We start from the raw sequence: 16,332 nt of genomic DNA, 5'->3' as shown, positions 1-16,332 counted from the left end.
CCACTTGCAACAGTTTTATTCTCTACATGTTTTCACTCATTAACCGTTACTCTCCAAACACTATGTATAAAAGTGCTATCTTACCTAATGAATTATAAAGCAACGAAAAAGAGATATATATGAACCTCCCTTTTCCTTCCTCATGCTTTAACCCTGGAAAGATATGCATTCCTCTGCAAGGGCACCATTCCTTGCCACTGCATCTCTGTAGAGGATCTGTAAATGCTCCTTACCTCAATACATGCACAAACTACAGTAATCTTTGCAAGTAAAATGTAATGTTTTAATTCTAGTAAGGTAAGGAAATTAGACATAGAGAGAGGTACTCTAAATAGTTTGGAACTTGTAATACATGGTATAGTGCATATGGTGTATCTTTCTGCACTTACTATATGTTAGAGATTCTCCATATACCGACATTATTTTTACATTTTGATTTAAAAAAGAAGTTATGTAGCTGCATTTTCAGAAATGTCAAACAGATTATTTACAAATACCAATTGTGATGAACTGAACCTCGTCACGGGTTCTTGGAGGGGCCTGCTTGCCAGCCTCCTGCCTTAGGACTATGGCCCCTGCAATAGACCTGGCTAAAAATACTTTTAAAAGGCTCTGTGGGATTATATGGTTCGGTTTCCGAACAGCCTCACAATCCAGAGACCACCAGGGAGCTTGTTAATCCTAATTGACAGTTTGTAACACTTTCCACCGCAAGTGTTCGTCTGGGTGGCCACTGTTCGCATGAACGACCACAAGGTTGCGGCCATCTTGTTTCCGCTAACGCAGGCAGTGGTGTTTTGGTCATTGACTTCATGGAACTGTTTTCGGATACTGAAACTCCCGAACACTGCTGGACTTCCAGGATCACCTGCGTTCGGTTCTACACAACTTAGAAGGGCACTGTTCGTTGGGAATGTTCCCATGAACAAGGTGAACAAGCTCCAGGGTAAGAACATTGACTATGTTCAGTAGTTTGTTCGGTTTTTAAACTACCGAACTAGACCGACCACAAGCCCTGAGTCTCTGGAACTGTTTTGGGCATGGGACCATGCGTGCGGTCAGTCAAATTATGACTTCCAGGAAATTCCTGAACCCTTGAAACGACCTGGGTGATTTTTGGTTATGTTGGTCACCCAGATCGGGGCTATCAGGGGATGTGACGTTTGTGGGGATTTTGTTTGTTTAAAGGTATTTTTAGGGTTTAGTAAAAAATTATGTTTTCTGTGCCTGGAGATAATTGAGTTTAATACAGTGCTGACTCAATTATCTCCCAGGCACAGGGGAGGGATTTATCTATTTTGTATGGGAGGGTCCTGGACCTGAGATCCAATGTAATCGTGTGTATGTTTTAACTGTAGACTTCTCTCAGGTCCAAAGGGGCAGGCCACTTGAATGGGGGCTTGCATATAAGGCCAGTTGTGACTGCCATTAAACAGATTTGTTTTACTCTTAATGAAGTCTAGGCTCATATTTGGGGGATTGGAGAGCTATATTCACTATAGGGATTGCTATAATCACTATACTCCCTTGGATTATAACAATTGTAAGAGCAGCCTGCTTTGCTTTCTGGACTAGGAGAGGTCTACCCCCTGGAAGCTAGATCCTGGTCTTAGGTCCAGGGTGGGAGGAGTACAGCGAGACCCCAACCAAGCTGCGGCGGTTTGTGGGGTTTAAGGTAGTTATGTTGTCCTGTGCGGTGCTTATGGTACTCAAGGATTACTAGGAAGCAGCGATTGATGGAGGTACCAAGTTAGGGTGCCAAAGCTGTCCGTCACACCAAGTATAGTATTTGTCTACTTTTTTCCTACATACTGTATTTGAGAAAAACTTTACCACTTCTAGACATGAGTGACTTCTCTATCTCCTTTGTCAATGCCAGCATAAATGAGGAGAAGAGAATAGATAAGGAGCTTTCTAGCTTTTAAGAACTACCGTATATACTCGAGTATAAGCCGAGTTTTTCAGCACATTTTTTGTGCTGAAAAACCCCAACTCGGCTTATACTCGAGTCAATAGTCTGTATTATGGCAATTTGCATTGCCATAATACAGACAGGGGCTGTGGGGGCTGTCAGAGCTGTAACTTACCTCTCCTGCAGCTCCTGTCAGCTCCCTCCTCCTCCGCGCCGTCCGTTCAGCACCTCGGTCAGCTCCCAGTGTAAATCTCGCGAGAGCCGCGGCTCTCGTGAGACTTACAGTGGGAGCTGACAGAAGAGCTGACCGGACGGCGCGGAGGAGGAGGGAGCTGACAGGAGCTGCAGGAGAGGTAAGTTACAGCTCTGACAGCCCCCCTCTCCCACCCACTGAACTGCCAATGCCACTGGACCAACAGGGAAGGAGAGCCCCCCTCCATGCCATATATCAAGCAGGGAGGGGGGACGAACAAAAAATATAATAATAATAATAATAAAATAATAATAATTAAATTAAATTAAAAATAATAATAAGAAATAATAAAAAAAAAATAATTAAAGGCTCTGCAACACACACACACACACACACACATACACACACACACTGCACTCATACACACACACTGCACTCATACACACACACTGCATTCATACACACACACTGCACTCATACACACACTGCACTCATACACACACTGCACTCATACACACACACTGCATTCATACACACACACACTGCACTCATACACACACTGCACTCATACACACACTGCACTCATACACACACACTGCACTCATACACACACTGCACTCATACACACACACTGCACTCATACACACACACTGCACTCATACACACAAATTGCACTCATACACACACTGCATTCATACACACACACTGCACTCATACACACACACTGCAATCATACACACAAATTGCACTCATACACACACTGCATTCATACACACACACTGCACTCATACGCACACGCTGCATTCATACGCACACGCTGCACTCATACACACACTGCATTCATACACACACACTGCACTCATACACATTGCATTCAAACACACACTGCACTCATACACACACACTGCACTCATACACACACACTGCATTCATACATACACACTGCACTCATACACACACACACTGCAGTCATACACACTGCACTCATACACACTGCACTCACACACACTGCACTCATACACACCGCATTCACACACACTGCATTCATACACACACACTGCACTCATACACACACACTGCACTCATACACACACACACTGCTTTCATATACACACACTGCATTCATTATATACACACACTGTAAATAAATATTCAATTAGTATCATTTTTTTAGGATCTAATTTTATTTAGAAATTTACCAGTAGCTGCTGCATTTCCCACCCTACTCTTATACTCGAGTCAATAAGTTTTCCCAGTTTTTTGGGGTAAAATTAGGGGCCTCGGCTTATATTCGGGTCGGCTTATACTCGAGTATATACGGTACATCCTAAGACTTTTATCTTCCGAGGTTTAGTTCTAAAGTATATTCTACCTTTTGGCCATCCTTGAACTAGAGAATATGTGTCTGTGTCTAAATATGGATGTTTGTTGCTAATTAGGTAGGTGTGTAGCTAGGTGTGTGTGTGTGTGTGTGTGTGTGTGTGTGTGTGTGTGTGTGTGTGAAAGGCTAATTAGGTATACAGGTGTAAGTGATTAGGTGTGTGAGTTGCTAATTAAGTGCATAGCTAACTATAAAAAACTATATCACTATATAACTATAAAAGGTAATATAACAGCTAATTAGGAAAATGTGAGGTGGCTGTTGTCAATACTGTATACATATGTATGATTACATGAGTGGGATAGCTTGTGGAAGTTGGGTTTGACAGAACAGAAATGGGGACCCAATTTTAGTCTTGAAATCAGTCAGCAAAATGTCTTAGGCAAGCCTCGATTCTACAGGCAGAACCTGACATTTTATTTTAAACCAATTTTATTAGGGTGTGCCCCTCAGTTATTTCACTATCTTATTTTTTTCACATTTATATTAGGTGAATATGTATTAAAGGAATACTACAAACACCATAGTCAATACAGCCTGCCATAGTGGTTATGGTGCCAGGGTTGTACTTGTGTTCTTTTAAAGTAATTTATCATTTTGTTTTAGAACAGTTTAACAACTTAATTGGTTCCTGCTAAATTCCCACACCAGAATCATCTACTTTCAGATCACCTTACAGAGAAATCTGTGCTAAGCAGGAATATGCTCATTGAGTCAGAGCATCATTGGAGGGTTCTCAATCAATGAGGGCAGCCCTGTATAAACCATGACTTAGCTGTATGAAGACATCCGGCATCTTCTATAGGAGATCTCTAGATGTGGCGTGGCATCTATGTAAATTGTCAAATATTTGTAAAGGTTACATTGGCACTACTCACTCTTGGCATTATAATTACTTGGAGTTTTCCTTTAAATACTCAGTCACAAGACTTTTTATCTAACAAACCAAAACAGTGAGGTGTGTGTGTGTTTGTGTGCATATGTATGGAATGTGTGTATATATGGAATGACTGTGTGTTTTTTGTAGAAGTGTGGTGGCTGTAAGTGTAGAAGTTGTGTGCGTCATATCTGTTTTGTCTGTGTGATATATGTGGCAGTGTGATATGTGTATTTGGCTGTCAGTGATGTGTATGATTTGTGGGTAGCTGTGATTTATGTGGCAGTGCATGATGTTTAGGAGTGAATGTTGTATGTGTAGCTGTGAGTTATGGGTGTAGCTGTATGTGGTATGTGTATGTGGTAGCTGTGAGTGATGTGTGAGAAGCTGTTAGTGATGTTTGTGGCAGTGTGTGGGTAGTTGTGAGTGGTGTGTAGGTAGCTGTGAGTGATGTGTGTGCATTGTGTGGGTTGCTGTGAGTGATGCTTTTGATGATATGCATGTAATTGTGAGTGATGTGTGTTAAAAGAGTGTGGGTAGCCTGGTGATGTATGTATATATATATATATATATATATATATATATATATATATATATATATATATATATATATATATATATATGTTAAAACAGACAAAGATAAAGATTGCGCCAAAATAGAACAATAAAATATAATATAAAATGTAATAGGATGGGATTTAGGTATAAAAGTCTTAGCTGAACAGATCTTCTTTAGATCACATAGTCTTTAAAGTGCTTGTTCAGGAACAATGTCCTCGCTGTCCTTTCCCAAGAGGATCCGGTATTATGAAAAGATAAAACAGATAAAAAGCAAATAGCGTAGTATGTCCAATATGGTACAACAGATAATAAAAGAAGATGGTAATGCACTCACATGTATTAGAGCTATAGCGAGCTCTAGTATGAAAAGCGTACAGCGGTATAATCCCCGCTTATGGGATATGCTGCAGGCCTCTTCTTGCAAAGGTATGTTCAACACTCAAATAAAACAGAGAGAGACGACCAATAGTGCTCACTGGATAAAACAGTGTAAATAAAATACATACAAAGGTACTCACAAGAGTGGAGCAGACAGACTGCTCCTTGACAACAGCGTTGGTGGTATGATCCCCACCTCAGGATGACTTGGAGTCCAGAATGATAAAATGCCAGGTAAAAATGATAAAAAATATATAAAGTGTATTAAAAGATAATTGGCACATTAAACGGTGACCAAAAAATCTTTAATAGAATAAAATACACAATATAAATTTAAAAGGTGACCAAAAAAATCTTTAATAGAATAAAATACACAGTATAAATTTAAAAGGTGACCAAACAATCTTTAATAGAATAAAATACACAGTATAAATTTATAAATTTATACTGTGTATTTTATTCTATTAAAGATTTTTTGGTCACCTTTTATTGTGCCAATTATCTTTTAATACACTTCATATATTTTTATCATTTTTACCTGGCATTTTATCATTCTGGACTCCAAGTAATCCTGAGGTGGGGATCATACCACCAACGCTGTTGTCAAGGAGCAGTCTGTCTGCTCCACTCTTGTGAGTACCTTTGTATGTATTTTATTTACACTGTTTTATCCAGTGAGCACTATTGGTCGTCTCTCTCTGTTTTATTTGACGGTTGAACATACCTTTGCAAGAAGAGGCCTGCACCATATCCCATAAGTGGGGATTATACCGCTGTACGCTTTTCATACTAGAGCTAGCTATAGCTCTAATACATGTGAGTGCATTACCATCTTCTTTTATTATCTGTTGTACTATATTGGACATACTATGCTATTTGCTTTTTATCTGTTTTATCTTTTCATAATACCGGATCCCCTTGGGGAAGGACAGCGAGGACATGAACAAGGTTCCTGAACAAGCACTTTAAAGACTATGTGATCTAAAGAAGATCTGTTCACCTAAGACTTTTATACCTAAATCCCATCCTATTACATTTTATATTATATTTTATTGGTCTATTTTGGCGCAACCTTTATCTTTGTTTGTTTTTATTCCTGTTGTATTTGAAGGGTTTTTGAGGGATTCCCTTTAAGGGTTGTAGCCTTATTGTTATTTAGCGCTTACTCTCTTTCTTGATTTTATATATATATATATATATATATATATATATATGTATTCTAAATATAAAGATGACAAAAATGTAGTGATCCTTAATGTAATTTTTATATATTTATTACAGAAGTTGTATCTGAGTCAAGACAAACTGAAAATCTGATTACAAGTACCTCCCTACCAGATGGATTTTTAAAGATGTCAAAAGTGTCAGCACTAAGAAGACTGTTTGATTTGAAGCGACACAGAACAAAAAGGTCATCGATATTCCCAACAGGTGTCAAGGTTTGTCCTCAGGAGTCCGTGAAGCAAGTACTTGCCAGTCATCAGGCCTACTACAGATTACGAGGTAAGAAAAGAGGATCCACAGGATCCACAAATCATTCAAACACGGAAAGCAGTGACAGGATAAAGTCCCAACTCTTGATTCTTGGAAACAATGCAAGGATGGATTGTAATTAGCTGAGAAAACGTATACAAAATAGGAAGGCCAGAAAGCACCATTATACATCATTAAAGGACCACTATAGTGCCAGGAAAACAAACTTGTTTTCCTGGCACTATAGTGCCCTGAGGGTGCCCCCACCCTCCTGGCCCCCTCCCACCGGGCTGAAGTTGGAGGAAGGGGTTAAACACTTACCTTTCTCCAGCGCTGGGCTCTCTCGGCACTGGGGACTCTCCTCCTCCTTTGGACGTCATCGGCTGAATGCGCATGCGTGGCAAGAGCCGCGCGCGCATTCAGTGAGTCCATAGGAAAGCATTCTCAATGCTTTCCTATGGACACTGGCATCTTTTCACTGTGAAAATCACAGTGAGAAGCGCGGAAGCGCCTCTAGCGGCTGTCAATGAGACAGCCACTAGAGGCTGGATTAACCCTAATGTAAACATAGCAGTTTCTCTCTATCTTAGACTTGCCTTGTAATGTGTATAGATATAAATATCCCAAGCCAATCAATCACATTGCTGCGACTTAAATTTAAGCTTGAGTGCTCATTCAATACAGACTCCTCCATGGGTAAAGATGAAGTATGTGTAACGCATCACAGTTTTTAATTTTGTGAGATTTGGGTCTTTTTGTATTTTTAATAGTTTCACTGGTTTATGATCCTGTTTGGAGGTGGTCTAATGTTAAGTACAAAATACGTAATTGTCCTCTCCTCACAGTTAATATCGGGAGTAAGTAGGGGCATATCTTGGAGCAGATAGAGGCATGGGACCTCAGGCCACTGGGGGCACATGAGAGATGCCCATAATTTAGATTTATAGGCCTATGAGAATAGACATCAAATAAAGGGCCTGGAAAGTTAGACATATCCTGCCTTTATTATTTATGCTATCCACCCAGTCCATGAGGTAGAGAAAGACGAGGAAACATTATCAAGGCTAACCAGTATATTGTCTATGTACCTGCACTGTATAAATGATTTCTGTCAATATATACATTTCATTTCATGTTAATATTAATGTAAGTGTGGTCTACAATGTAACATTTTGTAATACCATGTACAAATGATAATGCCAAATGCATTTAATTAAATGAAGTATTGATTTATTGACACTGAAACATTATGTCCTTTTGAGTCTGCAGCATAGGACTTAAATGGCTGTTTCAAATTACAAAAATTGAACAAAAGAATAAAGCATATATTGTAATACAGACATAATTCACTAGAATTGTTATTTCCATTTGTTGCAATTTATAATTAGATTCACATTTGTACTCAAGAAAAATGCACATATTCTTTATTAAATGCATTATATTTAAAACACCTCATTCACTTGTTACATTAGAAAATAATTAATCCATGTTTTATGTATGAATTTTATTGCAATAGTGTATCGATTAGTTATCATTCAATTGAAATGATTAAAATCATATATTATTAAGAGAGAAACATTTGAATAATTGTACTACATAAATTGCTTTATAAAGAATTAAAATACATAGCTCGGAAGTATTTATAATTTTAATATTTATAAAGTGTTATTTTGTAGAACAGGTTTCAGTTACTATAATTAGCTGGGGTAGCAGCTGGTACATACTCATTGGTTTATAGTAGTTTTTTTTTGGCTTGAATAAAATTTTATTGGAATAACATACCATATTAACTCTTCACAGTTATGAATTAGCATCATCTCTCATACTGTTGTATTTGAAATTACCTGCTTACTTGTTCATAGTGTACACATTTCTCTTTTTTCTCTCTTGTGTAAATTAAATATTTATGTTTTCCAGAACCAGCATTTGATTTTATCTGTGATGTTTCTAGCATATAAAATGTTGCAATCTCAGAGGGTCATGAAGATTAAAATATCTTCCATTATAGAAATGTGTACAATAAAGCCTGAGAAGAATTATAAAATATTAGAAAAGAGAATACTGGAGATTGCTTGTCAAATACAAGAAGCTAACTGCCCTAAGGGACAAACCTTTATCTTGTCTTTTAACATTTGATTGGAGGATAGGTTCAATTTGGTAATAGGTAGATTTATCTTGTAAATATATCTATAAAGACGTTGGTTCATAATTTAATCAGTTTTTATACCAATGCAACTATTCAAGCATTAAGGAGAAACCATATTTTAAAAATTCAAACAATTTTATTCAAACAAATGATCTGGCCAAATCAACAGCAATTGAAGAGTTTTTCATTCCAAACAAAAATAATTTCTCACAACATACCACATAAACAGTTCAGTTTTGTTTGTTTTTTTAATATATAAACATGTTAAAAAAAATAGGAATAAGAATGGGAATACATTTAATAATATTATTTTTACTATTAGTCTTTTTAACTATCAAATCCATTGAAAAACACATTATGTCGATATTGACACTGACTATTGGAATGTAATTTGCTCTTTACATGTACTCATAATAATAATAATAATCTTCAGATAATTTAATCTATTTTTGGTGCTAGCCAAATTAGCAGATATTTTAAAATGGTGTTCCTTGTTCTGATTCCAGAGACATCCATTACATTCTGCCACAAGAAACATGTTGCTGGACAGGGGCAATGTAAAGATGAAACTATTATCAGATGAAAAGTGTACTGTCATGTAATTACAAATAAAGGGAACATTTAGTAAAAAAAAAGAATTGTAATTTTCTGTTTACCCCTTTTGTCCTGCAAAAATTAAAGAGACACTATAGGCTCCCAGACCACTTTGTCTCATTGAAGTGGTCTGGGTGCAGGGTTACTGTTCACTTAACCCTGCAAGCAGTTTTTGAGAAACCAGACAACCACCAGAGACACTTCCTACAGTCCCACGGAGTTTGACTCATTGAAACAATGCTGGGCATCTTCACACTATGCATGAGGACGTCCAGAATCCAGACAATTGAGGCAATGCTTTCCTATGGGGAAGGCCTAAATGCATGTGTGATGCACACCACACATGCACATTAAGTCATTAGGTCCCCCTATTAACTGATGTCGGCGGAGGAGAAGCATGACACAGCACAGAGGGACATCAACGCTCGAATCGGGTATGTGTAAAAGGATTACTTTCACCTCTTCCCCTGTTAGATTCCCTTTGTGCTGTGACATCACCCTTATACGCTGTGTAAAGCATACTATTTAATTTATTTTGTAACTGCTGCATCCTTTCCGACTTGCGGTAATTCGGTAACATTTCAGGCACTTTCTGCTTATACCGGGGGTCTAGTAGCGTGGACACCAAGTACAGGTCCTTCTCCTTCAGCCTTTTTAAACAGCGTATACAGGCATGACAGCATGAAAGACCCCATTTGCACAAGGTTGGATGCCGAGCTACTCATGTCCCGTTCCTCGTCCTCAGTGATCTCACTGAAGGTATGTTTTTCCCCCCAGCCATGTACAACACCACGGGTACCAGATAGGTGACAACGAGCACCCTGGGATGCCTGTTGTGGTTGGTCTTCCTCCTCCTCCTCAAAGCCACATTCCTCCTCTGACTCCTCTTCCTCACAATCCTCTTCCAGTGTTGCCGCAGGTCCAGCAAGCGATGCTGATAAGGCTGTTTCTGGTGGTGATGGTGACCGCAACTCTTCCTCTTCCTCTTCACGTATGATGTCGCTGATGGTGCCTTCGGTGCGACTGACTAGGTTTGTCACCTCCTCAAAAGGACACATGAGCCTACAGGCATTGCGCATGAGCGTCCAGTAACTTTGCAAAAAATATCCCAGCTCCGCAGAGGTTGTCCTAGCACCCCGGTCATACAAATACTCGTTAACGGCTTTTTCTTGTTGGAGCAGGTGGTCGAACATTAGGAGTGTTGAATTCCAACGTGTCGGGCTGTCGCAAATCAAGCGCCTCACTGGCATGTTGTTTCGCCGCTGGATATCTGAAAAAGTTTGCCATGGCTGTGTAGGAACACCTGAAATGGCCACACACCTTCCTGGCCTGCTTCAGGACGTCCTGTAAGCCTGGGTACTTAAGCACAAAGCATTGTACGATCAGATTACACACATGTGCCATGCACGGCACATGTGTCAACTTGCCCAAATTCAATGCCACCAACAAATTTCTTCCGTTGTCACAAACCACTTTGCCGATCTCCAGTTGGTGCGGAGTCAGCCACTGATCCACCTGTGCGTTCAGGGCGGACAGGAGTGCTGGTCCGGTGTGACTCTCTCCTTTCAGGCAAGTCAACCCCAAGACAGCGTGACACTGCCGTATCCGGGATGTGGAATAGTACCTGGGGAGCTGGGGGAGGTGCCGTTGATGTGGAGCAAGACGCAGCAGCAGAAGAGGACTCAGCCGAGGAGGTTATGGAAGAGGATGGAGTAGGAGGAGTAGAGGAGGTGGCAGCAGGCCTGCCTGCAAGTCGTGGCGGTGTCACCAACTCCTCTGCAGAGCCACGCATTCCATGCTTGGCAGCCGTCAGCAGGTTTACCCAATGCGCAATGTAGGTGATATATCTGCCCTGACCATGCTTTGCAGACCAGGTATCAGTGGTCAGACGGACCCTTGCCCAAACACTGTGTGCCAGAGATGCCATTACTTCCTTTTTCACAATCAAGTAGATGTTGGGGATTGCCTTTTGTGCAAAGAAATTTCGGCCGGGTACCTTCCACTGCGTTGTCCCAATAGCTACACATTTTTGGAATGCCTCAGACTCCACCAGCTTGTATGGTAAAAGCTGGCAGGCTAAGAGTTCAGACAAGCCAGCTGTCAGACGCTGGGCAAGGGGGTGACTTTGTGACATTGGCTTCTTACCCTCAAACATGTCCTTGACAGACACCAGACTGTGGGCAGATGAGCAGGAACTGCTCAAGGCGAGAGATGGAGTGGTGGATGGTTGAGAGGGGGCAAGGAGGACAGCAGTGGTTGACGTGGCTGAAGATGCTGGACCAGGAGGAGGATGGAGGCTTTGAGTTTGTGTGCTGCTTGTACTCATGTGTTGATACCATAGGCGTTTGTGATGTGCGATCATGAGTCTTCGCAAAGCAGTTGTACCTAGGTGGGTGTTGGACTTCCCACGACTCAGTTTCTTTTGGCACAGGTTGCAAATGGCATCGCTGTTGTCAGAGGCAGACACACAAAAAAAATGCCACACTGCTGAGCTCTGCAATGACGGCATTCTGGTGGTGGCAACAGCATGCGTTGATTGGCGTGCTGTCTGGCTGAGTGGCACTGTGCACTGGCAGAAGTTGGCCGAGTAGACGCTGTAGGCCTGACACACATGCTTACAGACAATTAACTGCTATTCAATCTATTACAGTCAAATTTTTTTTATTTTTTTTAAATGTACACTACTGTTACACCAGATATGAGTTGCACTGGTGTGACATTGTGCCCTGGCAGGCCCTGAAATGCACACGTGTGAAGGAAACTGACTGCTATTATATTACAGTCCAAAAATTTTTTTTTTGTTAAATGCAATCTATTGTGACACCAGATATGAGTGGTGGCACTGGGCAAGTGGGCACAGTATACGCTGTGAGCCTGACCCACATGCTTGCAGACAACTAACTGCTATTCAATCTATTACAGTCAAAATTGCATTTTTTTTTTAAAATGTACACTACTGTTACACCAGATATGAGTTGCACTGGTGTGACACTGTAACCTGGCAGGCCCTGAAACGCACACGTGTGAAGGAAACTGACTGCTATTATATTACAGTCAAAAAAGTTTTTTTTTGTTAAATGCAAGCTATTGTGACACCAGATATGAGTGGTGGCACTGGGCAAGTGGGCACAGTGTGCGCTGTGAGCCTGACAAACACGTGTACAGACAACTAACTGCTATTCAATCTATTACAGTCAAAATTGTATTTTATTTTTTAAATGTACACTACTGTTACACCAGATATGAGTTGCACTGGTGTGACCCTGTGCCCTGGCAGGCCCTGAAACGCACACGTGTGAAGGAAACTGACTGCTATTATATTACAGTCCAAAAAGTGTTTTTTTTGTTAAATGCAAGCTATTGTGACACCAGATATGAGTGGTGGCACTGGGCAAGTGGGCACAGTATACGCTGTGAGCCTGACCCACACGCTTGCAGACAACTAACTGCTATTCAATCTATTACAGTCAAAATTGTATTTTATTTTTTTAAATGTGCACTACTGTTACACCAGATATGAGTTGCACTGGTGTGAGACTGTGCCCTGGCAGGCCCTGAAACGCACACGTGTGAAGGAAACTGACTGCTATTATATTAGAGTCCAAAAAGTTTTTTTTTTTTTAAATGCAAGCTATTTTGACACCAGATATGAGTGGTGGCACTGGGCAAGTGGGCACATTACACTCTGTGAGCCTGACACACGCGCTGGCAGGCAGGCAACTGCAATTAGATTACACAGGAAAAAAAAAAGCAGACTGATGTTAAAGCCCTAAAAAGGGCTTTTTGGGGTTCTGTTCTCACTGCAGAGATCAGATAAATCCTTCAGGACTGTAGTGGACACTGAATACACTAGCCTAGCTATCAATTTCTCTATTAAATCAGCAGCATCACACTGTCCCTCCTCTTACTAAGAATGCAGCTTCAGAATGAATCTAAAATGGATGCTGTCCAGGAGGTGGGAGGGTCTGGGAGGGAGGGTCTGCTGCTGATTGGCTGGAATGTGTCTGCTGACTGTGAGGTACAGGGTCAAAGTTTCCTCAATGATGATGAATAGGGGGCGGACCGAACATTGCATACGTTCGCCGTCCGTGGCGAACGCGAACAAGCTATGTTCGCCAGGAACTATTCGCCAGCGAACCGTTCGGGACATCATATGGTTCCACTTTGATACTTAAACAAAAAAATATTATGTATTATGTAACCTTCACAAGCTGATTTTATAACAAGGTTTAATAGATATGCCCCTAATGTGGTTGACCCCCAGTTCCATATACAGTTGTTGAGCCAAAGCTAGGAGATTGTCGATGCTTCAATGCCCAATGCCCATGCCCTACTGCCAAGCCAGTATAACTAAAATCTTACAACTTAGGCTGGTAGGATAAATTGCTTAATGGTGTTATAAAATGGACTGATTTACTTGATACCTGATTTACTTGATACTTGATACCTGATTTACATTGTTTTTATTCATACACATACTAGAATAACATTCTTAACAATAGTAGGGGTATGCATCAGGTGATTAGGATGGAAATGAATAATTTCACAGGATCAGGTTTAGCTGATTTTACTGTTTACCTTAGACATTTCCCAAATAATTCTTGGTGTTGGAGTTTGGATTTCTCTGTCCTTTTCATTTAGTATAATAATGTACAAAAGCTTATCTTAGTGGCCTTTGTCTTCAGCTTCTTGATTTAGACTCATGGGCTAACTTATTAGCTAGACATGTGGATCGGTTACCCACTCACTTTCAGACATTAGTCAGTAAAATTACCCTGGAAGCAAGAAGGGTTTTAACATGTGATTGATAGTGAGCATTGGTGCCTCTTGAGCCATAGTTGTTAAAGTAGACAACAATCACCTTATGGAAAAGACAACCTCTTTGGTCAATTTCACTCTACCCTCACATTACAAAGTATAAAACGAGCATAACAATATCCTGTTAGCCAATTCATGACACTGTTTAATATGCTAAAGTTATCTTTAAATCTGTTTTGCAGTGGCATAACCCCTTTTTCATTCCCCCAATTTTTTTTAACCTTTATTTGACATTATTATTTGTATTATATACAATAGGGCTTTTTTCTATAATAAACATTTTTCAAGCCATTTCTTGGTATGTTTTGTGCACTATTTTAAAAAAAAATCTTTAACTGCAAAGCTTTTCATAAAGCTGCATTACTTGGAGACAACAACATGTTTTGTACTAAGGTGGAGCAGGTATATTGTAAACAAAACAACTTTACCAGATTTTTTTTTACTTTTTTAATTAGCACCTAGCTAACCCCCTAAAATTATATAAATCTATTATAGTCCTTAATTATAGAAAATAAAAATAAAAAGTTGGAAGTTGCCACACTACATAGCATATACATTGAATTAATTCAAAATATGCTTGGGCGTCCATAGGATGACATTGATCTTTGAGTAACCAAAGCGTATTCAATGATACACTGTGATTGCTTGGCTTTAACACCATGTGATTAAAAGATCGCTAAACTGATTTGTCAATGCATATAGATGGCCATATTTTCTTTCCATTTTTTATTTTTTTTCAGCAATTCAGCTGGAAGGTTGGAATTATTTTTTTAGTCCCATTTCTTTTTTAGACACAAGGATTAATTTAGTACCTCCGGGTAAGTATGTGTTTAATCTATTTTTTGTGCTGGCAAATTCAAAGATTAAAAATATATACTTACCCAAGGATTAAACTATATCATATGCAGACAGAAAGGTACATTTAAAAAAAAAAAGAAAAGAAAACTATGCCATTTCACTAAAGCTTGAAAACTGAATTAATAAATAAAATCTCTGAAGTTGTTTGAGATATAAAATAACTTTCATTCGTCTTCTTATTTCACGAGAAAGGTGATGCTTCACGCTGTGTGGATAAACATTTGCAACATTTATTTGATTATGTTTAATGTATAATTATCAACTGACAGATGAGAACTATATATAGGCATTAGCTAACTACACTGAGCGTGACAAATATATATACTTTTTTTTTTTAAATGTTGTTTTCCCCTGGAAATTAACTGGAAGTGTTTTGTGCAATATTGGTGCAAGTGTGTTTCTTTAAAAACCTTAGAAATATTTTTTTTCAAGAATGGAAAATGTGTCATTGTTTTGCTAGTGTCAACCTGCTGGATTGTTAAACAATATCTGAATTTGATATAATAGGGAAAACTGTGCATTGCCTCAAATGTGGGGACTGCCAAAGCCAGTTGAGCATATTAAGAAAAGAAAAAAAAAACCACACACTTAATTTGTGCCTTTCATAGTAATGTCTTTCATTCTTCAGACATTTGTAGAATAAAATAATAGCTCCAGTATTTCCATTAAGGTCAACATTCAGCATTTTTTTTTAAAGATTTCTTCTGCAGTCCTTCCACACTGACTGCTCAGGGTTATAAAGCTCTTTCATGAAAACACATATGATGCACCTGTTGCCACCTGTCAATACAGAAATCCCTGCGATGCTGACGCATGATTGTCTGCCTCAGGGAAAGAGATTGTTAACTTCTTTCATGTATCATTAGAATAAAAAATCTGTTACTCCATCACTCACCTCAGATGTAAAAGATGATATAACTCAATGGTCCATCATAAGAGCTTGCCTGAAGACTGGTTTTCATTCTTGAAGGTTATTGTGGGAGAAATATAGAATTTCCCAAAATTATGTTGTAAATTCATATTTTTTCAGCATCATACTTCAGATATACTCTAATTCAAAATGGCACACGTGTAGTGTGTCAAAACCTACACTTATAATATAAAATACCAAAATCTGAAATGGTGAACAAGCCTAAGGTAA

General features: G+C 39.4%; 1 protein-coding gene across 2 annotated transcripts in view; it reads left to right on the top strand.

Moving 5' to 3' along the window:
- Nucleotides 1–16,332, top strand: part of IMPG1 (interphotoreceptor matrix proteoglycan 1) — a 500,344-nt gene that overhangs the window by 62,204 nt on the left and 421,808 nt on the right. For both annotated transcript variants that reach the window (XM_063443013.1, XM_063443012.1), the window contains exon 2: nt 6,584–6,805. In XM_063443013.1, coding sequence (XP_063299083.1) covers nt 6,584–6,805 — 222 coding nt within the window. The remainder of the gene's footprint in view (nt 1–6,583; nt 6,806–16,332) is intronic.

The sequence above is a fragment of the Pelobates fuscus genome, chromosome 2 (assembly GCF_036172605.1).
Source record: "Pelobates fuscus isolate aPelFus1 chromosome 2, aPelFus1.pri, whole genome shotgun sequence".
NCBI lineage: Eukaryota > Metazoa > Chordata > Amphibia > Anura > Pelobatidae > Pelobates > Pelobates fuscus.
This window is presented reverse-complemented; position numbering and strand designations above follow the sequence as displayed.